This window comes from Danio rerio, chromosome 4, assembly GCF_049306965.1.
Source record: "Danio rerio strain Tuebingen ecotype United States chromosome 4, GRCz12tu, whole genome shotgun sequence".
Taxonomy (NCBI): domain Eukaryota; kingdom Metazoa; phylum Chordata; class Actinopteri; order Cypriniformes; family Danionidae; genus Danio; species Danio rerio.
Window position 1 is genome coordinate 69,960,000 of NC_133179.1, and position 25,891 is coordinate 69,985,890.

The following is a 25,891-nucleotide window of genomic DNA, read 5'->3' on the forward strand; positions in this document are numbered from 1 at the left end:
GTTTCACGGACGCCGCCTCTTTATTCTGCCACCCTAGACGCGGATATAACTGAAGGCACAGGTGACGAGAGAAGTTTTGCGGACGCCGCCCTCTCTATTCTGCCTCCTAGGTCGCCTCTATGGACGAGCCGGCCCTGACTACAAACGTGTGTGAAAAGCATAACTAAACTACAAACATGATGGACGCAAAAGACCAACAGTCAAGTAAGTCAATATTTAGCCCACTGGAAAATATTTAAATCGCATTATCTGTGTTATATTTCATCTGCAACAACAACACTGACCACACGACCTTGAAAGACTCGTGAATGGGAGATTAACCTGCTGCTGCTTCTCCAATAAGTTAGGACAATTCTAAGGGCCCATACATTTAGGAGGGCCCCAGAGTCATTATAAAGGGCCCGCCAATATCCGCGATCTCCCCTAACCCCCATCACCAACCCCCAAAACAAAAACAAATATTGTATCGAAACAAAACGATACAAGAACAGAGCATTTCAAACGGACATTAAGCATTCAAAATAGCTATATCAGTCTGGACTCAAACCCACTATGCCTGCATGGTAGTCAGGAACCCTCACCGCTCCACTAAATCAACTGAAGGTTTGATTCTACAAAGTGGGGTTTAATACCTTAATTTGCTCGACTATTCTTTGCTGAAGCTGTTCCAGCGCAATACATAAAAAATGACCACTTGGTGTCACTGTAGAGTAGGGTTTCGAAACGTTTCGAAGCTTCGCCACATTTGCTTCGACTGTTTCAATGTTTCATGAAGCCTCGCTTTGCCCACCACTGACACTGGCCTCAAGTGGTTTGGAGAAAATTAATATGATTAATGACATGCATAAAAGTGTTATTGAATTTTTTTTACCTCAGTATTTTGAATGGAGTTTCTGCACTCGCCTGCTGATCCTGCTAGCGGTTGAGCGGTCCTTCATCTTGTTTTACGCATTAACGACTAAATGAATGCTGAAGTCTATTTAACTTGATGTATTTTAATTACATTATGATGTTGATGCTGTAGAAGGAACCTTATAAAATTTTAAATAGTCACAGAAACCTTTAACCGGAGGTTTACCATTAGCTGAAAAACACAAGCACAAGCGCATTGAAAAACCTTTTTTAAAAAGTGAGAAAACGGACTTTAAACTACAGATTCCCGAAGACATCACCTTTTTAAGCTTCTGGCTTTTGTCTGAGAGAAAAGTAAAGCGTTTCATTTTAATATTATTTAAATTAGCATAAACTTAACATGTATTTGTGGTTGCAGAGAAAACTACTTCACTTGTTAACTATTTAATTTGTTAACTCATTAAAAGTCACCGCAGTGTAAACATCTCACTAAAATACCAGCCTGATCTCATGAGAAAACGAATTTGACGTTTTGTCAGTTTAGTGGCTAATTAGTACGAGTTCTGTCGTACGAAATTGTACGATTTTAAAAAGGAGGCGTGGCACCTAACCCCACCCCTAAACCCAACCGTCATTGGACAATGAGCAAATCGTACTAAATTGTACGAATTAGATCGTTCAAATTCATACGAATTAGCCACTAAATTAAAAAGTTACGAATTGCTGTGAGATGAAAATACAGTATGTCACAGAAGTGGGTACACCGCCCTTAAATTTTTGTATTTAATCATATCTTTTCACGTGAAAACACTGAAGAAATACACTTTGCTACAACGTAGTGAGTATACATCCTGTTTAACAGTGTAAATTTGCTGTCCCCTCAAAATAACAACATGCGGCCATTAATGTCAAAACCGCTAACCGCTAAAGTGAGTATAACCTTAAGTGAAAATGCCCAAAATGGACCCAATGTGCCAATATTTTGTGTGGCCACCATTATTTTCCAGCCCTGCCTTACCCCTCTTGGGCATTGAGATCATCAGAGCTTCACAGGAAAACCATGAAAAGTAAAAATAAATAAAATATTTCATTACATAAGAAGTATCCGGAGTAGAGCCCCGGATAAGCGGCAGACACTTCATGGATAGATGGATGAATGTGGGGAGAACATACCTGTTCATTGTTTATGACTTTGTTGTTGTCCTTTCTCATCTTCCACCACAACAACATCTGAACATGAGTTAAAATAAAACTAATTACTCACCCTCAAGTGGTTATAAACCTTTATGACTCTCTTCTTCTTTTACACATGTATCATTTTATTGTATATTGGGGGTAAAATATAAATTCTTTGTAAACAGTAAAACAGATATGCATAGACCCACATCTCTAATGAAATGTGGTCAATTTGGGGTGTCTGCCTAATGCCGAGTTCAGACTGCATGATTTTCAAAGTAGTCGTGTCACGGATGTTTTCACACTGCATGACCATCTGGGCTAGCGTTTCGTCGCTGCTTTGTTTACACTGCAAGATGGATCGGCGACAGGGACTTTCACATTGCATGACTTTACTATAGGAAGAATCGCCGACAACTTCGTCCAAACTACGTCTCATAGACAAAAACACGTAGTATATCTTTTGTTATTAACTACATAATGAGAAAGAAGCCTTTAATGGGTAGAACATGTACATGTTTGCACACCTGGGTGAAAGGTCCAGCTGAAATCTCCAGGAGCAAGGTTGGTCATCCCTGATTTATACTTTTGCACTTCACTTTATTCTTTCAGTAATTGTTTTAGAAGTCATCTGTTTTTGGATATTTGCTTCTGTTCTTCACTGTGGGACTTCATATGATATCTCAGGCTGCCTCTGTGATAGAAACTCTTTCCACACTGACCACATACAAACGGCTTCTCTCCAGTGTGAGTCCTCATGTGAGACTTGAGGTAGGTTTTACTGGTATAGCTTTTACCACACCGCGTGCAAGTGTACGTCTGCTCTCCAGTGTGTGCTCTCCTGTGGACTTTAAGGACACTTCTCTTCGCAAAACTCTGTCCACACTCAGCGCAAGCGTAAGGTTTCTTCTCAGTGTGAGTCCTCATGTGAGCATCAAGAGAGCTTTGACTTGTAAGGTTTCTGCCGCACTTTGTGCAAGTGTAGGGTCTCTCTCGGGCGTGAGTTCTCATGTGGTGATCAAGGTTGCCTTTCTGTGTAAAACTCTTCCCGCATTGAGAGCAAATGTAAGGTCTCTCTCCAGTGTGAACTCTCATGTGGACTTCAACTTGTTGTTTGTGATTGAAACTCTTTCCGCACTGCTGGCAGACGAAAGGTTTCTCTCCGGTGTGAATTTTCATGTGTTGTTTAAGGTTTAGGTTTAGAGTAAAACTTTTCCCGCATTGTGGGCAAACGAATGGCTTGTCTTCATTGTGAACTGCCATGTGCTTTTCAAGTCTTTGTTTATGGATGTATCTCACTCCGCACTGAGGGCAGGCATAAGGCTTCTCTCCAGTGTGAAGTCTGATGTGATGTCGAAGGATTATCGATTGCCTGAAACTCTTCCCACACTGATCACACGAGAAAGGCTTCTCTCCGGTGTGAATTCTCATGTGAACAGCAAGGTATTGCTTCCGTCTGAAACTCTTTCCACACTCAGGACACAAGTGAGGCTTCTCTCTGGTGTGAGCACTCATGTGGACTCTAAGGTTGTGTTTTTGAGCAAAACTTTTCCCACACTGACTGCAGGTAAAGTTACCAGTAGATTTGGTTTCCTGATCTCTTTTATGAGGTGGAGTCCTTTTTATTTTTGTGGATTTTTCAACGGTGTTTAAATCTTGATCCTTCTCTTCCGTTTCATTCAGTTCTTGAGTCTCTTCTTTCAGCACCGTCAGCTCTAAAGAGAAATATAAAACAGGTTAACCCAAAAGCAACACATGTAAAAACCAACATGAAAGAATGCAAGTATTAAAACCAACAACAGCTCTTACAAGTACTAAGATGCTAAAAGAGGCGTTACATAGAACCTAAGAGTGTCTTAATACAGGATGGCCTTTGGTCCTCGAAAAGTCCTGAATTCAGAATCATTCATTTATTCATTCATTTTCTTCCCTGCTAAAAAAATCCAGCTTAAACCAGCCTAGGCTGGTTTTAGCTGGTCGACCAGCCTTATTTTAGAGGGGTTTTGGCCACTTCCAGGCTGCTTTCCAGCCATTTCCAGCCTGGTCTTAGCTGGTCAGGCTGGGAGATGACCAGCTAAAACCAACTTGATCAGCCTAGCCAAGCTGGGAGTCCAGCCAAAACCAGCTATATCCAGCTTAAACCAGGCTGGTTGAGCTGGTTTTAGCTGGATTAGGCTGGTCGTTTTCCAACCTGACCAGCTAGGACCAGGCTGGAAATGGGTGGAAACCAGCCTGGAAATGGCCAAAAACCCTCTAAAACCAGGCTGGTCGACCAGCTAAAACCAGCCAAACAGCCTAGGCTGGTTTAAGCTGGATTTTTCAGCAGGGTTTTCGGCTTAGTCCCTCTATTAATCTGGGGTCGCCACAGCGAAATGAACCGTCATCTTATCCAGCACATGTTTCACGCAGAGGATGCCCTTCCAGCCAAATCCCAACATTGGGAAACACAAACAGACTCTTGCATTCACACATACACACTACGGCCAATTTTGCGTACCCAACTCACCTAAAGCCCATGTGTTTGGACTGTGGGAGCACCCTGAGGAAACCCATGGGAACATGGGGAGAACATGCAAACTCCACACAGAAATGCCAAGTGACCCAGCCGGGGCTCGAACGAGCGACCTTCTTGTGAGATGTGAGGCGATCGTGCTACCCACTGCACCACCGTGACACCTGAATTCAGCATCGATAGGTCTTAAATATTTTGGTAATGTTACCACACAAAAAAAAGAAACGTCATTCAGATGAACCCACTGATATTATTGGACAGCACGTTTTTGCTGATATATCTGATCCATATCACTGCATGCATTACACTTACATTACCAAGGCAACAACTGATGCATTATTATTACATTTAACCTCATGAAAACGAATCCAAGCTCCGCTTCCTTGGGCTAAGGTAGTGCACACTTGTGTGTTTTAAACATTTTATTACCTTCTTACATCTACAAGTTACCAAACACATCCAAAGTGCCGACCACTGATCACTGGTTGACGCGGTGTAATTCCAGAGTTCAGACTCTGGTATTACACACAGACACAATAGCCCCTTTCACACAGTGATACCGGTAAATATATGGAAAATTTCCGGAAAGACTTTACCGGTAAATTCAAAAAAAGCGCTGTTCACACGGGCGAGGACAATATGGAATTTTTCCGGAAAAGACCGTTCAAACATCCATTCCAAAAAAGCGGTAAATTCTGACATCATTAACCAGAAATGACCTCTAAGCGGCTGTGCTTGTGTTTGTAAACATTTGACTACATCACAAACTCTGTGGATGGATCAGTATTGTGAACAACTTCGATAAAAACATATAGAGAAACACTTTCGCATGTCCAGATGTACATGATATGTGTGTGTGCTGGCGCTCATAGACTGTTTATGGGCACACGCAAAGCTTGAAGGTAAACAAACAACGGCTTATCATAAGCATCTTATCGATAATTAATTACACAGTTGGCATTAAGATGAACATATAAACATTATCTGACTAACTTCTAGCAGCTAAATGTGTCTGGAAAAATATTCAAAGGCTTTTATTCTCATAAACCGCGCGGACGTGAATGCCTCTGACTGTTCTGATTGGCTAACGCAGACGTCTCACGTCAGCACGTTCTAGACGTGCACGCGCTCTTTCCGGCAATCTTCCTTTTGCGTTCACACAGCGCAGCATTCCGGCAAATTACCGGTAATGTTACAACTTCTCTTTGCGGAAAATAGCCAGAACGAATTTACCGGTATTTACAAAAAGAGCCTGTTCACACATACACACCTTTCCGGAAAATTGCCGGTAATTTTCCGGAAAGGTGTGTATGTGTGAAAGGGGCTAATGGCTGTTTCTCAATATGCATTCTTCAGCGATCTTGCCTCCTCGTGTAACATCATCATCAACTGCCAGAGTTTGGTACCAAGACTCAAGAATGGAGCACGCGTGAAACTTCTCGTCTTTGTGATATCGAGAAGGCTTCGATGCAGACTTGAGCACCAAACTCGCTCTAGAAGTCCCAGAAGTGACTGGAGGTGGAAGCGCAGCATTTTGTATAGGTTTATTATTAAAGTTCAGAGATAGAACTTATTTACCTCAGGAGTTTCATTAAATGAAGTGGTAAATGTATGACAATCTTAATAAAGGAATAAACACAATAAGGGTGTTTATTTGCTGAAATTCGTATTAAAATCTGTTTAATTTCTATTGTGCCACGTATATTTGTAAGGTCTTTATGCATAGTATATATTTTGAAAATGGGAAAAACAAAAAAATCGTATGAATTCTGTAATGTTTAAATAATTTTACATTAAAAACACGTGAAGGTCACGTGACGATCAGGAAGAACGCAGCATCTCATTCCTCACACGACGCGTTCTCTGTTCTCGTGGTCTACCGAGTTCTCTCTTCCGAGGTGACCTGGCAAGACCGCTCTTCACAAGAACGCAAGTCCGTTCTCTGCGTTCTTGGAATGGAGAAACAGTCAATATATCACAGGTCTCACACTCAATTCCCCAACCCTAATCTAGCTAATCAAGGTAATCCAAGACTGCTAGACACCTTGATAGGTTTTATCAGCTTTGTTTGATTAGGATTGGAGCAAAACTGCAGAGCTGCTGCCCTCCGGGAATTAAGCTTGAGACCTATGCAATATATTATATATTGGGACCTGACTGATCACTTCAAATATAGACCCAAACACGCACAGGTTTCGAGTCCAATGTGAAGACCTCTACTCGCAAGGAGACAGTAAGCTGAAGTCCCAAAAACAGAGCTTACATAACACAGTCGTGCCACTCTGTGGTATGACTCCACTCTTGCACTAACCTGGCTTATTATTAGGATTCCCGTGACATTAGGCCATCACTCCACTAGCAGTTTTGCGCTACTTCACCGATTTTGATCCCACCCCAAACATTATTTTAAACCCGTATGATGAAATTAGCTGCTCAAAATTATCTAGTTTTCCCCACATTAAAAGCTGACAGATGCTAACGTTTTCTTAAATGATGCTCAACTCACACAAATATGTTACAATTTTTTAAAAACTTTAACCTTTAAGGGCAGCCTGAACCAACAGGTGGCGATAATGACACTTACGTGCTGGGGGTTTTGGGGGGTAGGTTGAGCATTATTCTATCAAAAGATGCCTCAAAACGGGGGATCACCAAACTTGTTCCTTGAGGGCCGGTGTTGGTGACGTATGTAATACTGTTTCCGGGTCCAAGCCGCCATTCATTTGAGTGGAGAAATCATTCGTTTATGATCACGTTGTATTCCTATCACATATTAAAGTTAATTTTATATAAAATCATAGTGTTCACAACAATCTCTGGGCTTGCTGCATAATGCTGTGTTCACACCACACGCGGAACGCGCGGATAAATTGCGCTATTCGCGTGTAAATAGTCGCATGAACATTTGAGGTTACTCGCTTCATTCGCGTGTCAAATTCACCTCAGAACAGACGCGGATTCGCGTGATGGGCAGGGCTTCTGTCTGCCCCGTGACTCTAGCTTCATAGCTAAAGGGCTAACATGGATTTTATGAAGAAAATAACAGTGTTTATGTGCTTTATGAAGGATGATAAACAGCGTCGATACATTTAGAGCCATGTTTGAGTCCACTACATCCTTTCAGAGGTGCATACAGCTCTTTAAGCTCATAGACTGGCCATCGGATATTAGGCATGGATATATATATATATATATATATTGCGAACGTGACTTTCGAAACTATTAAATCGCTTTGTAAACGTTTATTATTACCATTTCATGAGTCTCCCCATTCAGTTGAATAGAGCGCTTGGACCCGGAAGCCACTTCGCGTGACGTCACACTTAACAAGCGGATTGGCTGTGGATAGTGTTCAGCTTTTTTCTGATGACGACTCCCTCAAAATTTCGTTGGCTGAGGTTTGGTAGCTTGAGTGAGTTGTTGGCAAATGAGTTGTTGTCAGATCATGTAGTGTGTGTGACCGCCCTCTAGTGGATCATTTACGTAGTGTCGCGTAGTGTAAACACCACAACGATTTAAAGACACAAGATCAAGTCATGTAGTGCGAATGGCACAGCGATCTGTCGATGTTTAAAGTCCTGTAGTGTGAACTACTACGTTTTGTCGTATATCTAACAAACAGTGAAGATTAAAGATTTTTAAAGAAAACAGATCTTAAACGTGACAATTTTGTAATGGAAAAACAATTCACTAGAAGCGATTAGGGTTTTAGCATCTTTTTCGATAGTTTAAACCATTTTTAACGGTTTCTTAACTTAATTCCCTACTGAAAAAACCAGCTTAAACCAGCCTAGGCTGGTTGGCTGGTTTTAGCTGGCCAACCAGGCTGGTTTTAGAGGGGTTTTGGCCATTTCCAGTCATTTCCAGCCTGGTCTTAGCTAGTCTAGCTGGGAGATGACCAGCTAAAACCAGCTTGACCAGCCTAGCCAGGCTGGGAGCCCAGCCAAAACCAGCTATGTCCAGCTTAAACCAGGCTGGTCAAGCTGGTCATTTTCCAGCCTGACTAGCTAAGACCAGGCTGGAATTGACTGGAAACCAGCCTGGAAATGGCCAAAACCCCTCTAAAACCAGCCTGGTCGGCCAGCTAAAACCAGCCAAACAGCCTAGGCTGGTATAAGCTGAATTTTTCAGCAGGGAATAAAAACGTATCTTTCCATATTTACAATGTGACCTGCTGTAAAAGCAGACATTTATTCAAAATGTGCCCTTACCTGTTTGACCAGGATCTTCCTGTTTGATTGTGAATGTGTCTTCAATCTTCAGGTCTTCACTCTCCTCTTTAATAAACGCCATCTTTATAACAGTGTGGAGATCAGTCACTTCAGCAGGAGTTTTCCTCTGTGTTTGGACACTTTGTCCTGTTTAAAATGAGAACAACGAACAGAAATAAAAGAAATACACACTCAATCTGCTCTCTAGTTCACTACTCAGTGCACTGCTGAGGGAGTCAGCCTGAGGGAATGACCTTAAATCACCCGAGTAGAGTAAATAAACACTCACAACCAGCTCTACAAATAAATAACATATAAATATGGTAAGTAAACGATTGTCAATCCACATGTTTGTTGATTTCGTTTCATTTACACCGTTATAAACATCAACTGACGTCAGCGCGCGGTGATTCGAGCGACTCAAAAGTGAATCATTTGGACAAACATTTGATTCAATTGACTCGTCAGTGACTGAAGTCGTGTTTACTAACAGATTTACGATACAGGGATAGAAATGAGACGCGCTTTCTGCCACTCACGTGCACTTTATGCTCAAATAAGTGAACTTATTTTTTAAGATTTACAAAATGTATGTTAAAGCATTGCATGTTGCGTTTTGCTTACTTTAGTATCGCTTGTAAAAAGAAAGACTGGATGTCTGTTACCATTTTAAAACCTTCTAATCTTTAAAGCATAAACCTTTTCAACATATTTAAACCTTAAAATATCTGCACAAACCTTTTGTTAAACACAGTAGTGCGGCGCAGTTTTATGACGTCATGCAACCACGCCAAAATAAAAGTCTTACACACTATGAAGAAATCGATAGAAATGTAGCAGATCAAAACAAACACAGTCAGCGGAGTAATTTCAGGGGCTAAACCACAGATTCGATATCTATGTTTTTATTTTATCTAAAATATTGGCTTTTATGAGGTATTAATTTAGTCGTTTTAATACTATTTAAATTAATGTTAATCAGCTTTTTATGTTCTCAAAATAATGAAAATAAGTAAATGTCACAAACTCAAAATTTAAGATTAATAATTTGTGGTTATTGTAGAGGATATGAACTTTACTTAATTTAATTTATTACCTGTTTAATTCATTTAAATGTATCGCAGCATTTCTCTCGAATTAAAATGCCAACAAAATGCGTTATATTAAAAGAACTATGACTATAAATTGATATTATCTGAATGGAAACCATCATTAAAAATTGTTAAAAAATAATTTATCAGCAAAAAAAAGTCCTTTAGTTTGAACTAAAAAAATTTGACTCGAATACATCCTATAAAAGAGCAAAAATATAAACATTAAACTGTCAAAATAAACATTATCCTTAAATTTTATATAAAAAATGGCACTATTTTATATTGAACTATAAACAAAATGTTCATCAATTAAAACCTTACATTACCACGTTTTGACTCTTCATTTGTAAAATTTAAGAGTGAATTTATATTCAATTTTAAACAACTCCACAACCATATCAGTCACAGTGGCACAGGAGTACAGAAATGTTCAGCCAATGTTAAAGTTAAAATCTCAATCTGCAGTGAAATGATTTCTTCTTTTTTGTAAAACACATGTTTTTTTTTTGTGTGTCAAACACACCTGAACACGGTAATCCGTGGCTGCGTCCGATATCATCTACTACTCACCAGGTACTGTATTTGAATTTAAACATACTACTCGGTCTTTAGAAAAGTACGTTCTATACAGTATGAATGTGAGAAGTATGAATGGAATTCGAACATACTACATCCGCCATTTTGTCATGGTATTGTGACCTACCTGCGTCAGTTGCGTCGCTTCACTCCTATTCATGAATTCTCTCGCGGGGCATCATGGGATAGTGCAGCGTGCATGGAATGCGCACTTCAGAATCTCGCCGGAAGTAGTAAGTCATCCGGGTACTTCTCGCATACTGATTTTCGAATTCTACGAATTCAGACTTGCATACTGTTTCTAGCGAACTAAATAGTATGGAAGTATGCGATTTCGGACGCAGCCAGTGTCTTCACTTGCCTTTTTTCACTTTACGATAAATAAAGCCTTTTGTTTTTGTGGCTGCGTCTGGATCCTTCTGTCTGGCCCCTTGAAGTGGGTAGGACTTGAGCTCCAAATAGACTGCACAAACCTACTGCAGTTTTTTCAATGATTTATTGAACATCTTTTATATGGCATGGGGTCCAACTTATTTTTTTTATTAACATCTACATCTTCACAAGGGGGTCACCAAACTTGTTCCTGGAGGGCTGGTGTCTTGCAGATTTTAGCTCCAACTCTAATCAAACACACCTGAACAAGCTAATCAAGGTCTTACTAGGTATACTTGAAACATCCAGGCAGGTGTGTTGAGGCAAGTTGGAGCTAAACCCTGCAGGGCACCAGACCTCGAGGATCGAGATTGGTGACCCCTGATCTACACCTACCCCAACCTCAGAGTCCCCTGTGTTATTACCATCTATGTAACAATCCTACTTACCCTAGCTAATTAAGTACAGCAGAGACTCTCCAACGCCCCTGCTGATTACACCCAACTTCTTTCCTCAGTAAACCAGATCCTCAGTTCCCTCCACCAGCTTGTGTGGGATGTGGAAGGCGTCTGCTGCATTACCATTCCAGTCTCCAACCTAGTTCCTATAGCCCTGGAGGGCATCTCTGAAATTGCCTTCGAAAGCAGCTATGATTTGGCCCATGAGACAGTTCCAGTGGCCCCAGAGGACATCTCAGATTTAGCCCCTGAGCACAGTCCTGTATCGACTCTAGGTCCAGAGTGAAGGCCAGCGATGATTTCAGCCCAAGAGCACACACCAGTGATGGTTCCAGCCCCAAAGTAGAGTATTTACAGTCCTTATTTTTGCATTACATGTGCACAAATGTTTTCTGGTAGCTTCATGATATTCTGATTGAAGCACTGAATACAGATGAACTGTGTAACGTGTAGTCCGGAAGTGAAATTCCATTGTTACCCCTAAAAGGGTCAGGGTTCGATCTACGAGAGTCTGCCGGTGAAAGTCACTCGGTGACATCTTATCTACCAAGATGCTGACGGGAACTAGAGCTGTCCTATCTTCAAATAGATTCCAATGACAAAAACCCTCCATCCTGGGACACACACTATTGAAATGGACTCATAGAAATCTCAAAATTCAGCCCAAAATGCATGTAAAGGTACAGGTCTGTAACCTGTGTGTTCTCTTCCTTAGTTCTCTCTTAATTCTTACACTTTTCACAAACCAAGAATGCATGAATGATGTGTAATGTATTTCTAAAAGTGGCATGTTTGGTGTCGTTCTTGTCCGTACTTAATTCTACAGCTCATGATCTAAGACAGGGATCACCAAACTCGTTCCTGGAGGTCCGGTGTCCTGCAGATTTTAGCTCCAAGGTCAATCAAGGTCTTACCAGGTATACTTGGAACACCCAGGCAGGTGTGCTGAGGCAAGTTGGAGCTAAACCCTGCAGGGTACCGGACCTCCAGGAACGAGATTGGTGAACTCTGATATAAGACATAGGATGATAACTTGTATCCTTGGTATAGTTTTAAACCATGAGTTAAAGTTTTGTCTGTCTGTCTGTCTTGGGACAGTACAGACCAGCAAGGAGGAACAAAGAAAGACTTCCCGTGCGATACTTAAGGGTGAAGAGGCTGTACGAGTGCTGTTATTTGCAGAATATGGCACGGCTACCTGCCAATCAGATTTAAGATCTAGACAGAACTGTTGAATAACTATAAATATGTCCTACTTTTATAGTAGTATTCTACTATGTTCTACTTAGTATTATAAACATACTGCATCGCTATTTATTTATTTTCTGCACCATAAATATTCAAACTACGCCTATAAGAGCACACTCATGGCTTAATTTATAATGAGCCATAAAGCTTATCTTGTCTTTATCGGGTTTGGCAGATTTTGCTGATAAATGTTTGAAATTCGGCAATACATCAAACTCCACCAAAAGTAGACAACTATACAAGTATTTTACCCGCAGTTTTTTCTCTCTCTGGTTCGTGCAGCGTGAATGTCTCTCTCATCAATCGGTTGGAGTCATAGACTGTAAGGTGCTTTCACACCTACACTTTTGTTTCGGAACGTGTCTCGTTTGCCCAGTTAGCGCGGTTCGTTTGGCATATGTGAACAGGACAATCGCGCTCTGTTCCGCACCAAAGTAATCGCGCCGAGATCGCTTGAATGAGGTGGTCTCGGCTCGATTGAAACGAACCCTGGAGCGGTTCGATTGCAGTGAGAAAGCGATCTGATCCAAGCGCGGTTATATCACAGTGTTTTATGGATATGTAATAGGCTTACGGCTATATGAAGAGAGAATTATGAGTATGGCAGGAAGTTTCTCGAGTCTCCGGATGCCCGCAAACGAGTGATGATCTCCCGGTAATCTCGCGTCTCCCTCTCGGTCCTCAAATAGGCATCGTCGCGCACCCTTCTCACCCCTCCCCACCGCACGCATCTCTCCTAAGACACGTCGCGCGCGCACACCCTGTCAATCACCACCAAATCACCACCTCTCCTGACAGGTTAGCGGGACTCTGCAAAATAAACCTTGACACTCTGACCAATGTGAGCAGAGTTTACTCGCACATGACTTGTTTTAGCTTTTTTGGTCCGATTAGAAACTTTGCAGTGTGAAAGCGAACCGCTCCAAGAGCAAAGAGCAACAATGTAACAATTGTAATCTCGGTTTCGGAACAACTGAATCGATTTACAGGTGTGAAAGCCCCCTAAAGCAGTGGTCCTCAACCCCCGAGCCACAGACCGGTACCGGTCTATGGATCAACTGGTACCAGGCCGCACAAAAAATGAGTAACTATTTCCATTATCCAAGTCTGAACGATCTTTTATTTTGAAAAATGACTGTATTCTGTGGGGCGAGGCAGTGGCGCAGTAGGTAGTGCTGTTGCCTCACAGCAAGAAGATCGCTGGGTCGCGGCTCAGTTGGCGTTTCTATGTGGAGTTTGCATGTTCTCCCTGCCTTCACGTGGGTTTCCTCCGGGTGCTCCGGTTTCCCCCACAGTCCAAAGACATGCTGTACAGGTGAATTGGGTAGGCTAAATTGTCCGTAGTGTATGAGTGTGTGTGTGTGTGTGTGAATGTGAGTGTGGATGTTTCCCAGAGATGGGTTGCGGCTGGAAGGGCATCCGCTGCGTAAAAAACTTGCTGGATAAGTTGGCGGTTAATTCCGCTGTGGCGACCTCGGATTAATAAAGGGACTAAGCCGACAAGAAAATGAATGAATGAACTGTATTCTGTCGGTTACATCTTGGTCACTTGAGCACACAGTCTAACCCACAGCTAGCAAACTAAGTAAAACAACAGACATCTGTGGAAAGTTTCTTTTCGAAGGGGAGAAGGTCAAGTGAAGGACCCATGAACTGCCAAGGAATGGATCAAAAAACCCATTTGTCAACAAATCAGGTGGATCCACCATAGCTGTGCAAGAAGAACATCAACTGCTAGAGATCGTAAAATGACGGCGACTGTTCACATATCTCGTCTTTTCCACAAGTTTGTTTTTCCAATGGCGGCTTGCATATCTTGCGCCTGGACCCAGTTAAAAACAACTCTAGTTTTCAGAATGCCGCTAGCGACAAGAACTGACCAATCAGCTTTATACTTTGTATGGAATATGCACATTTCGGTAGACTAATTACAAATCACTGCAGTGTTTTTTTATTTACTTCAGAAATAAAACTTGTATCAGAATTGCAGCCATTTTTGTCAGCTTGTCATGCCCTAAAGCTGTGTTCACACTAGACAAGGAACGCGCGGATAAATCGCGATATTCGCGCAGACACGTCAAAATCTGCTTCATTCACTTGTCGAATTCCCTTCACAACAGACGCGGATTCGCATGATGGGCAGGGATTCTTTCTGCCCAGTGACTCTAGCTTTGTTTCTAATGCCTCTTTTACACTGACTGGTACAATACGGTACGGTTCGGGTCACCGCTCACATATCATAATGAGCAGCACTTCTCAAAAAACAGGTGCTTTACACACATAAATACTTGTGTATAAATGTTTATTACTAACTTTTCTATGAACATGAGTTGATTATAACTGCAGATCAATGACAGTGCGAAATAGCCTAGTGTAACGTCTGTATTATATAAAATAAATACATAAATGCAATATGTATGAACACATACAGCCTCTTTCAGTCTCCGATATATTATTCATTACCGAAAAATTACACACAGCAGACATTTAGTACTAATTTGAGTTCAAAAACGCACGCAATATAGCCCACAGCCAGCGCAAACCTCTCACTTGTGTCTGTAATCTTCACCAGCACATGTAAGCTTTGTTCGAGAGTAATTTTGTCATTCCCAGTTCATAATTATCCAAAAGGCGAAGATAAACATGGCAGTTTGTTCATGATTCAGGTTGCTAAAACACTTTTGCTCCTGTGTTTTGACGGCTTCTCTTTTTTTTCTCCGCATTTCACTCCCGCTTTACTCTTGCGCTTGTCCTTTTTTTTTCTGAATGGATCAGATGACGGAGACACTTCAATAATCACGTACACGTTATTATCAACAGCTCAAGAAGTTCGTTATATCAAATATAGAATCGATCGCAAGCTCCCGGAAGAAAGCGAATACCCTTCGCACTTTTAGACGGGCTTGTAAAACAACAACAGGACACGGCAGATTGTTCTTCTTGGCTGTGTGTCTGTTCATCGAGACGACGACAAGGTTAGTTTGAGCCCGGGTCATTCCATTATTATATGCATATAGTATTTTCATGTAATGTCTCGGCTTTGTACTTTAAAAAAAAACATGGCGGTTCCTTTGTTTACGTTCTGTGTAGCTCGAGCTTGTGACGTATCTCTATAACCAATCAGCGTTCAGCTGCACGTCTAGCTCCACCTTTTGGTACCCTTTCTCCTGTTTGGTACCCTGAAAAAGTGGTACGGTACGGTTTGGTACGCTTACTGACAGTGGAAACGGCCATAAAAGCGTACCAAACCGAACCACTCAGTGGAAACGGGCCATGAATGGCTAACATGGATTTTATTGAGGGAATAACTGTGTTTATGTGCTTTATGAAGGCTAAAAAACAGCGTCGATACATTTGGAGCAGTGTCTTGAGTCCACTACATCCTTTCAAAGGTGCACCCAGCTCTGAGTTCATAAACTCCTCCTGAAACTTAACCTGGATGATGGAAGCATTCAGCGGTGCTTCTGACTGAGCCGAGCCCAGTTTGATCAACTGTTGTCGATGTCGGCAAGAGGATTTCTCCCCGGGACACCAACAACAGGCACTACGTCATAGGCACGCCCCTATAGACCAATTACCAACCTACATCACACATGACGTCACACGGGTCCCCGGTTGCAAAAAACAGACAGGCTGCAATGGGAAAGATGTCGTGTTGTGCGGTAGGATGCCGAATTCGAGTCCAAAAATAGAAAACGTAACTTTTACCATACACCACACACTGCTTTAATACCGACTGCTGACGTCTTTGGCTAAATGGGAGCTGAATGAAGTAAGGAGCTAGTTAGAAATGCTGGACTCTGCAGTTCTCATGTCATATCAGGTCAGGTCACGCTATGCTGAATCAGACACATCACTCGTTTTTGATTGCAGAAATGATTCCAGCAAAAACAGTTACATATGGTGAATTAAACTGCGGACGCTGAATGCTAAGAGTGAAACGTAAAGGTTTCGTTTGTTAAGGTAAACTTAGTCTTATATTCACACATTCATTCAGTGACAACTTGTGACAAACTCCCTATATTGTTTACCACGGCACTTTGAATATTCGGTCTGAAATAACCTGCAAGTGTGACTTGAAAACAACATTAGCACTGTTTATTTGACTGTGAACAATGTTGTACTTTGATAGTCATTGGCTGCTAATATGATTTCGCTATTTAGAGTTTGCAAATAATATTTTTATGAAATTATATTATTAAGGAGAAAGTCTGAATGTGCGAATATAAAACCGACTTTACCTCTATGTGTAAGTTCACATACCCTGCCGTACAGGTGCAGTTTACTGTCAGAATGCAGTTGCATTGCACACCATTGCGTGTTGGTGATTAATTACCCAGGCCTTGTATAATGTTAGTCCGTCTTGTTTCCTTGTCTTTGGCTAGGTGGAATCTCGGTGTTTAGCTCTTGAATCTGGTCATCATGGAGCATTATTTCTTGCACATGACCACAAAGAACAAAATTGTTGGCACCTAAAGACTTGTAGACCTTTAACTTCTCTCTTGTAAAATCACTCGTAGCTTCATTGAGATTGTATATTTCGGGCTGGATGCTCAGTCACTTCGTCTTATCCAATATTCATTGGGTGGGTGCTATCGCAAATGGAGCTGTCAGATGAACGCCGCTCGCTTTAACGTTAATTTTGCTGAATCACTGTGCCGATCACTGGGTGACGAGCTGTTATAATTTGCTGTAAGCATTATGTTAATAATAAGTAATATATCTTATTTCTAAGACAACAACAAACTGCACCGCATCTGATGTCATTCCCTCGCTGTAAATGCTAGGGCTCCCGGTTGCTTTCTGCCCCCTCCCTGCGCGCGCATCCTGAATGTTTACAAACATGGTAATTGGTCTATAAGAGAAAGCTCCTGATTGGTTAACACAAATGTCCGCTAAAGTTCAATTTTTTGTTCAACTCAAGCGATTTGCGAGTTAAGCGTGTCAATCACGCCAAATGCGCAAAACGCTCAACTCGCGATGCTTCATTCGCGCCGCCTTATTTGCGCATATCGCGCCGCAGGATGTCTATTAGCGCCTTTGCATTGACTATCAAGTAAATCACTCGCGCTTGACGCTTCTTTCGCGTCAGGTGTGAACGCAGCATGAGAAAACAGTTAATGGTCGCCTAGCAATCTACGTAGACCCTACACTACAGTCCCCTTTCCCTCGTTGCAATATTTTATCCACTTATTAATTTAGATTTTTTTTATTTACCTAGTAGCGCATTTGATTTAAAATGTAGCGAAATACAATACTTGAGGAAGATACTTAACATAATTACAGATTTTAAACTCTACTTTAAAACGTACAAAACTACTCAACTACAGTAACGTTGAGTAAATGTAACTCGTTACTTTCCACCTCTGCATTTTGGATATTCTTTTCTTTAACGTGGAGCTTCATGTGTTGGCTGAGGTTGCGTCTCTGACAGTAACTCTTTCCACACTGACCACAAATAAACGGCCTCTCTCCGGTGTGGGTCCTCATGTGAGCAGTTAGGTAGTTATTACATGTAAAGTGTTTACCACATATTGAGCAGGTGTAAGGCTTCTCTCCGGTGTGAGTTCTCATGTGGTAATTAAGGTTGTTTTTCTGGGTAAAACTCTTCCCGCATTGAGCGCAAATGTAAGGTTTCTCTCCGGTGTGGACTCTCATGTGGACTTTAAGGCATTGTCTTCGATTGAAACTCTTCCCGCACTGTTGGCAGGCGAAAGGTTTCTCTCCGCTGTGAATTTTCATGTGTATTGTCAGGTAATCTTTATGAGCGAAGTTTCCTCCGCATTGGTGGCAAGCGAACGGCCTCTCTGTATTGTGGACCGCCATGTGCGCTTCAAGTTTTTGTTTTTGAATGAAGCTCATTCCACACTGTGCGCAGGCGTAAGGCCTCTCTCCAGTGTGAAGTTTGATGTGATTTTTAAGGATCTGAATTTGCCTGAACCTCTTTCCACACTGTTGGCAGGCGTACGGCCTCTCCCCGGTGTGAATTCTCCTGTGGATCTTCATATTTTTCTGCAGATTGAAACTCTTTCCGCACAGATCGCACGAGAAAGGCTTCTCTCCGGTGTGAACTCTCATGTGAACAGCAAGGATGTGCTTTTTTCTGAATCCCTTTCCACACTCAGGACACGGGTACGGCTTCTCTTCGCTGTGAGCACTCATGTGGTCTACAAGGTTGTTTTTTTGTGTAAAACTCATTCCACCCTGACTGCAGGTCAAGTTACCGTCAGATTTGGTTTTCTGAGCTCTTTTATGAGGTGAAGCCTTTTTTGTCTCCGCAGATATTTCGTCGGTCATTAATTCTTGGTGTTTCTCAAACTGATCTTTCTCTTCAGTTTCATTTAGTTCTTCACTCTCTTCTTTCATCACCATCAGATCTAAAGAGAAAAGTAAAACAAGTCAACAACGTGCAAGTTTGTGTATGATGCGTTGTTTCTTTAAGACATGCAAAGACTTTCCACACCTCTTACTACCTGACACAGGATAGCTGGGAGCAGCCATGTCCTTATGATTAGAGAGATGGATTTGCAATCCAAACGTTACAGGTTTGAGTCCCGGTACCACCTCAATACAATGAGCTGAGGTGATACCCTTGAACAAGGCACCAAAGCCGAAAACCGCTCCCTGGGTGTGTGTTTATGGGTGTAAGTCGCTTTGGAAAGCGTCGTGAATGCCCTGCTGAAAAATCCAGCTTAAACCAGCCTAGGCTGGTTGGCTGGTTTTAGCTGGTCGACCAGCCTGGTTTTAGAGAGGTTTTGGCCACTTCCAGGCTGGTTTCCAGCAGGGTTTTAGCTGGACAGGCTGGGAAATGACCAGCTTGACCAGTCTAGCCAGGCTGGGAGCCCAGCTATGTCCAGCTTAAACCAGTCTGGTCAAGCTGGTTTTAAATGGTTTTAGCTGGTCACTTTCCAGCCTGACCAGCTAAGACTAGGCTGGAAACCAGGCTAGAAATGGCCAAAACCCCTTTAAAACCAGCCTGGTCAACCAGCTAAAACCAGCTAACCATCCTAGGCTGGTTTAAGCTGGATTTTTCAGCAGGGTGTAAATGTAGTGTTGTCACAATATCAATACTAAATTGTGATACTACGGCCATTAAAAAACTTCCAGGTTGACGCCTGCCTAACTGAAAAGCGTTGCTTCTACGGGTAACCAATAACCCTTGTTATTGGAGGAGGTGCTCTCATGCAGTGTTTAACAACCACGTTCCTGAAGGAACACCTGGTCTTCATATTGTCTATGTCTCCTTAACTAAACACACTGGTCTCAGATCATCAGCTCATTAGGAGAGACTGAAAGACCTGTAATAGACTGATTTCACGCGGCCGCCATTTTAAAAGTGAAATTGAGTCTGTGGTGGGAAGAAACCTGGAAGTATCGCTTGGAGTCACATGGGAATATTGTCCGCCTGGCTGTATATCTTATCGGCAAAGAGAAAGCGACAAATTTATCATTTCACCACCTTCCGAGTGACCTGAAGGTCAGTTCTGAATGGATAATGAAAATAAAAAGGGATTTCAGACCTCATTTTCAGCTAAGTTAAGGGAAATGGCACTAGTTAGCTAAGGGTTTTCAACCTAAACATACATTTTAGATGCCATTTATCCATTGTTTTATCGCTCACTGGGTTGCATAGGCCAGGGCTCAACAATAAGCACTGCCCAATGGCCCGGGGCCAGCGTGAGAGATGCTCGGGATAGTAGATGGATTCGTGCAGCCTTGTCACTAAATCGAAATTTTCCTGCGACTATTTGTCTATTGCGACCAAATACAGTCTTAGAATCGAGAAACAATTTGTGCTATAAGCATCTGTGAGGTCGTAAATATTATACTGTTTCTAACGTTGTGGAAACAGACATTTACATGGGTACAATACGACGAAAGAAATGTAGTGATGTTTTGCAGTCACTTTTAAGTCGGCCACCTTTTGTTTTGCGATAAAGTACCTGCACATTTTTTCATACGGATACATTTTATTGCTAAATAATTTAACATTTAAAAAAATGTAAATTCGAGATTCACAGACATTATTTTTGACACATTATTTAAAATATGTGGCTAAGAAATTAACTTAAAAATAAAAATAAACTTTTTTTTTGTTTTTTGTATTTTGGCAGGGCAAGAAAAATCTGAACCACTGGTCCAATTGGGCCAGTAGAAAATATCCTTAGCGGTGTTTATCTGGTGCCATGAACTGAAGCCTAGGAGGACACTTAAGCGTATTACTCTTAAAGAGATTGTGATTTTATTTTTTATTATTATTTAACATCTCTGCAGTTTATGAATAGGGTTGGGCCGATAGACGATGTCATAGTCTGATGTCATAGTAAGACTTTTGGCCAGCGGAGAAATTAAAATGGTCGCGCCCAACTGAGTCTGGTTCTCTCAAAGTTTTTTTTCTCTCTCCGCTGTCGCCACTGGCTCGCATGGTTCAGGATTGGTAGAGCTACGCATCGATGAATTTGCTCTTCAGTGTTTGAACTCTCAGTAATGATTAAATCACACTGAACTGAGCTAAACTGAACTGAATTGAACTTAAACACTAAAACCTGAACCACACTGTTCCAGTTACTATGACCATTTATGTGAAGCTGCTTTGACACAATCTACATTGTAAAAGCGCTATGCAAATAAAGCTGAATTGAATTGAATTGAATTGTCCATCGCCGATGGTCAACAGACAACACAATGCTGAGCAGGCATCGCCGATCCTCTGCCCCGCCCCTGTCGCAAAACCCGCTCGCGAAAAATACACACTTGAGCCCCGTTTACACTAATACGTCTTAGTGTTGAAATGGCATTTTAGAACGAAAATGATCCACGCCGTGTTTTACCTAGCATTTCTGAACAGCCCTTCATCCACTGAAAACGCACATCACATGACCACACACACACACACAGCCAGACACTGTCATGCACTCTTCTGTGCTCCAGAGAACAGTGCACGTCGGACAGTTTATCAAGGATGTACTGCTGGATCGCATCTCACTATAGTTCAGGGGACACCAAACTTGTTCCTGGAGGGCCGGTGTCCAGCAGATTTTAGCTCCAACCCTAATCAAACACACCTGAACAAGCTAATCAAGGTCTTACTAGGTATACTTGAAACATCCAGGCAGGTGTGTTGAGGCAAGTTGGAGCTAAACCCTGCAGGGACTCCGGCCCTCCAGAACCGAGATTGGTGGCTCCTGCTATAGCTGTTCAACATTCAACGCACCCTTCCACCCCTGGATCCCTCCTCGCTCTTCAGACACACTCTGCACACTGTTTAAACACATATTGATTTTTACATGCAGGCAGCTTTTAACTCTTGCAAGGTCTAAATATGATGATGATGATGATAGTAATAATAATGATTAATTAATTGTTAAGCATTTGGCCCAATCGGTGACGGCCGGTTGGTTTTGAGAAGGGACCGACCCAATCAGAGGTTACGCGAACATAATCAAAATCTGGCGAGAATGTCAATAATTGTCAGAGATGGACCATAAAAAATAAGGAAAGGCGTTGCCAAAAAGCTCCAACAAAGCAAAAAAGAGCTTTGAAATCAGACGCTGCAATAATTAACTGAAATAACCTTAAAAGGTTTAAATACGGCAGCTGCATTGGGGGACAATAGCGCGGTAGAGGAGGAAATAATACTCATAGATTAAAGTCAGTATACTAAAATATACTAAGTAAGCATAGCATAGAACTCCCGTACATTTTAAAATGTCATTATCAGCAGATAATGTGGGAAAGAGGGTATACAGAATGCTGTATGCTACTGTACTAGAAATATAGTCTAAGGCCGTACTCACACTAGGTACAGTTGCCTCGAACCAAGCCAAAGCACGCTAGTCCCCCTTCCTGTCTCCCCCGACGGCCCGCGCTCAAACCAAGAACGGGCCTCGGCACGCTTACGTCATCGCTGCTGCGCTGTCCTGTAAGAAGCGCTCTCTCACTCAGCAGCACAGTGGAGATTTTTCTAGTTATATCGTTTCATTCGTTTGATATGCCGTCAAATATTTCGCCAAACAGTCCTTGGGGATGCGGGGACACACAGTCAGATATTTCACCGGACAGATCCGCCACTTTTGGCGCTCATAAACAATCATAAAGCCCTCGTGCTGCAGGAATGAGGAGGTCTGCTGAAGGTGCAGCTGTCGTGCAGTGAGGAGTTCTCGTCTTTAATAAACTACGGCAGTTTGCGTTCACTGAACAGTAAGAATGATTAATAAATCCATATGAAACAACCCCTTAAAAGTCACGTCTCGCTTTCAGTTTCGGGCTTTGGTGCGTTTTGCACTCACACACAAGCGTACCGCGCCAAAGCCCAAGTGAACCACGCTCAAGCAGACCTCTTCCAACCGGGCCAGGGCCGGCCAAGTGAACCGTGCTTGAGCCCGATTCAGCGCACTCACACTTCTCAAACGATCCGGGAAACGGGCCTGGGCACGGTACGGACGGCATAGTGTGAGTATGCCCAAACATGCAAAGCTATAGCCTGGAGGCATTTGTAGTGATACATCTGGTCTTTAAAGTAAGCATTAAATACACGCATAGATTACAGTATGCATTTAATCCTCAGGTAGAGGCAAGGAGAATGACAACAGGTTGTTTTTGTTTTGTTGTAATGTGCCCATGCGCACCGCTAAGTTTTAAGCCTGATTTATACTTCTGCGTCAGGTGACCGGCGTAACCCACGGCGCATGCAACGCGCGTAGCTGTGCATTTATACTTCTGCTCGCTGTCTCTGTCGGTCTGCATTAACACTTCTGAAACGCTAGTGGGCAGTGAAGTGTAAATGTTCCTCTGTGTCGAGTTTCTTCGCGGCTTTTTTGCTTTTCCTGAACACTTCCGGGATGTACAAGTGGCTCAAACTCGCTCATTTTGAGGCAGGAACCGGTGGACGTGCAACAACTTTAACTATGAGGAAAACACAAAACAAAACTTTCCATCCGGAGCTCCTTCACGGGACTCCACACTTGTAAACAATCGCTCGCGCCATTCGCGTGGCTTTCGGTCCCGCCCAGACTCGTCAGCACTACCAAGCCGACCAATCACAGAGCTTACGCTACGCGTCGTTGCGACGTGTAGTTACATTTTTTGAGAGGTGCACGTCAGTGACAGCGACGGCCACGGCGAAGGGCTATGCGTCAACGCCGTAGCATACGCCGACGTTTGACGCAGAAGTATAAATCAGCCTTTACAGTGCAGTGCTGACTTGTGGAAAGTATTAGTATTCTTCCTTTACACTGAACTTCACCATTTTATATAACTTTCAAATCCATTTCTCCATGACTGATGTAGTACAAGAGTTTGAAATATGTCAAAAATATAATGAGCCATCATTTGTGCGGCCTTGTGCTAAATCAATGCAGACACAGTCACTGCTTATAATAGAGGCTATCATTTGTTCAATAGTTCATACTATTTTCTTCACCTTACATAGACTACTTCAACTTATTTTTTCATCATTTAACATGTGTCATGTGATGTGAAAAGCAGTAAATTAATCAAAACTTACCTGTTTGTTCCTGCAGATCTTCTTGTTTGATTATTATTTCTTCAATCTTCAGGTCTTCACTCTCCTCTTTAATAAACGCCATCTTTACAACAGTGTGGAGATCAGTCGCTTCAGGAGTTTTCCCTCTGTGTTTGGACACTTTGTCCTGTTTAAAATGAGAAAAATGAACAGAAATAAAAGAAACACACACTCAATCTGTGGCTGCCTCTCAACGTCAGTTCAGTCAGTCTGAGGGAGAGACAATCACCTCATTGGATTCAAACAATCTCAAAACCAGCTCTAGAAACGTATAATATATTACAAAATATACGTATTTGTAATATATATGATCTGTAAATCGTGTTCAAAAGTACATTTTCGTCAAAACATTTGCAGTTGGTGAGTAGAAGTGGTCACATTTACACTGTTTTGATCTGCAGGTGATGGGAGCGCGCGGTGATTCGAGCGACTCGAAAGAGAATCGTTTAGTGACCATTTGATTCAAATGACTCGGAGATTTGTAAAGCTCCGTTTTCCTCATCTCCACTCGCCAGTGACTGTTTACTAATAGATTCACGACAGAGAAAGAGAAACAAGACGCGCCTTTTATTTTACTTACGCGGGCTTTAACTCTTATTAACGTAATAAATTAACTTCACATGTTTATTAAATGGACGTTAGTCGTATTAGATGTTACAATTCCTGACATGTAACCGTTACATCGCTTGTTAAAGACATTTAGGAAATTTTACTTAAAGTTTAATGGGATTTAAAACGTTAAAATCTTTAAAACACAAACCTTTTGCCCGTAGGAGTAGATTATAACGAAGCACACTGTAATGGGTAATTTTATAAACAGTTTTCGTCAGGAGCTGTAGCAACAACCACACACAGGAGCGCGGCGCAGGCTTTTGACTTCACACACAACAAAATAAAAGTCGCGAACTGTTAAAAAAATCTACAAATAGTGAGACAGCATAATAATTTTAGGAGACAGATTTGAGAAGACATTAATACCTATTTTAGCTTCAAGCGTTTATCTAATAATATGTGTATTTTAATTTAACATCCAGTGTTACATTACTAGTCTATATTAACTGTAAATTACATATTTACTTAAAAAAATACTGTTATTTTATTGTTGTTACTAGCAAAACTGAAGGGGCTGATTAAATACAAAAAAAAGTATTGTTTCATTAGTATTTTAATTTATAATGTAATATATAATGTTTACAGAAATGTTTATTATATTGTAATTTTTATGTTCATATTATAATCATAATACTTTAAGAAAAATCAAAGGTCTTCGAAAAAAAACATGCTATACTATAGTGATCTAAAAAATAATTATTTGACAGAATCAAAAATATCCTATAGAAAAAAAGTGAAATTTCATAAATAAATAAAAAATCACAGTCCAATAATTCTAAAAATCAAAATCAGATCTTAAAAACAAAGTGGAAATTCCAATAAATTAAGTCATAATGCCCAAAATTATTTAAAAATCCTACAGGACAAAGTGAAAATCTAATTTAAAAATTCTGAATGTCCATTACAATTTTAGGAATCCTTAAAGATCCTATAGGATCCTGACAAGGAAGGGATACCTTTCCCAATGGGTTGTAGCTGGAAAGGCATCCGCTGGGTAAAGCATATGCTGGATAAGTTGCCGGTTCATTCTGCGGTGGCGACCGCAGATTAATAAACGGACTGAGCCAAAAAGAAAATGAATGAATGAATGTTATTATTAACTGCTTCACATCATCCAGTGACAATACAGACTTTAAAATGCAGACGTCTTTTCCTTACAAATGAAAACAAGTTTCCCTTGAATCCACAATCAGGGGAAATAAAATAAAGCAATAATTATAGTAAAGTAGTAATAATAAATTATAATAAAAATGTAT

At 41.5% G+C, this 25,891-nt stretch overlaps 2 protein-coding genes across 5 annotated transcripts in view; both read right to left on the reverse strand.

Annotated features, from left to right (window-relative positions):
* Window positions 1-2,682, reverse strand: part of si:dkey-262g12.10 — a 31,804-nt gene extending 29,122 nt beyond the window's left edge. The window contains exons 1-2 of the mRNA XM_021475813.3: window positions 2,556-2,682; window positions 2,026-2,082 (exon numbers count right to left, since the gene is read on the reverse strand). Of these exons, the coding sequence (XP_021331488.2) occupies window positions 2,026-2,033 (8 nt within the window). The 5' untranslated portion in view covers window positions 2,034-2,082; window positions 2,556-2,682. The remainder of the gene's footprint in view (window positions 1-2,025; window positions 2,083-2,555) is intronic.
* Window positions 2,148-17,814, reverse strand: si:dkey-262g12.3. Of its 4 annotated transcripts, XM_073948693.1 has the most exons (4): window positions 12,259-17,814; window positions 11,243-12,128; window positions 8,752-8,898; window positions 2,148-3,743 (listed from the first exon to the last, which is right to left on the reverse strand). In XM_073948693.1, the coding sequence occupies exons 3-4, from the start codon at window positions 8,831-8,833 to the stop codon at window positions 2,656-2,658; spliced, it is 1,170 nt and encodes a 389-aa protein (XP_073804794.1). In that variant the 5' UTR covers window positions 8,834-8,898; window positions 11,243-12,128; window positions 12,259-17,814; the 3' UTR covers window positions 2,148-2,655. The 4 variants fall into 4 exon arrangements, with proteins under 4 accessions (XP_073804794.1, XP_073804792.1, XP_073804793.1 ...); XM_073948691.1 differs by having other exon boundaries at window positions 11,243-17,165; XM_073948692.1 differs by lacking the exons at window positions 11,243-12,128; window positions 12,259-17,814 and adding an exon at window positions 9,376-9,534.
* Between the last annotated feature and the right edge of the window lie 8,077 nt (window positions 17,815-25,891).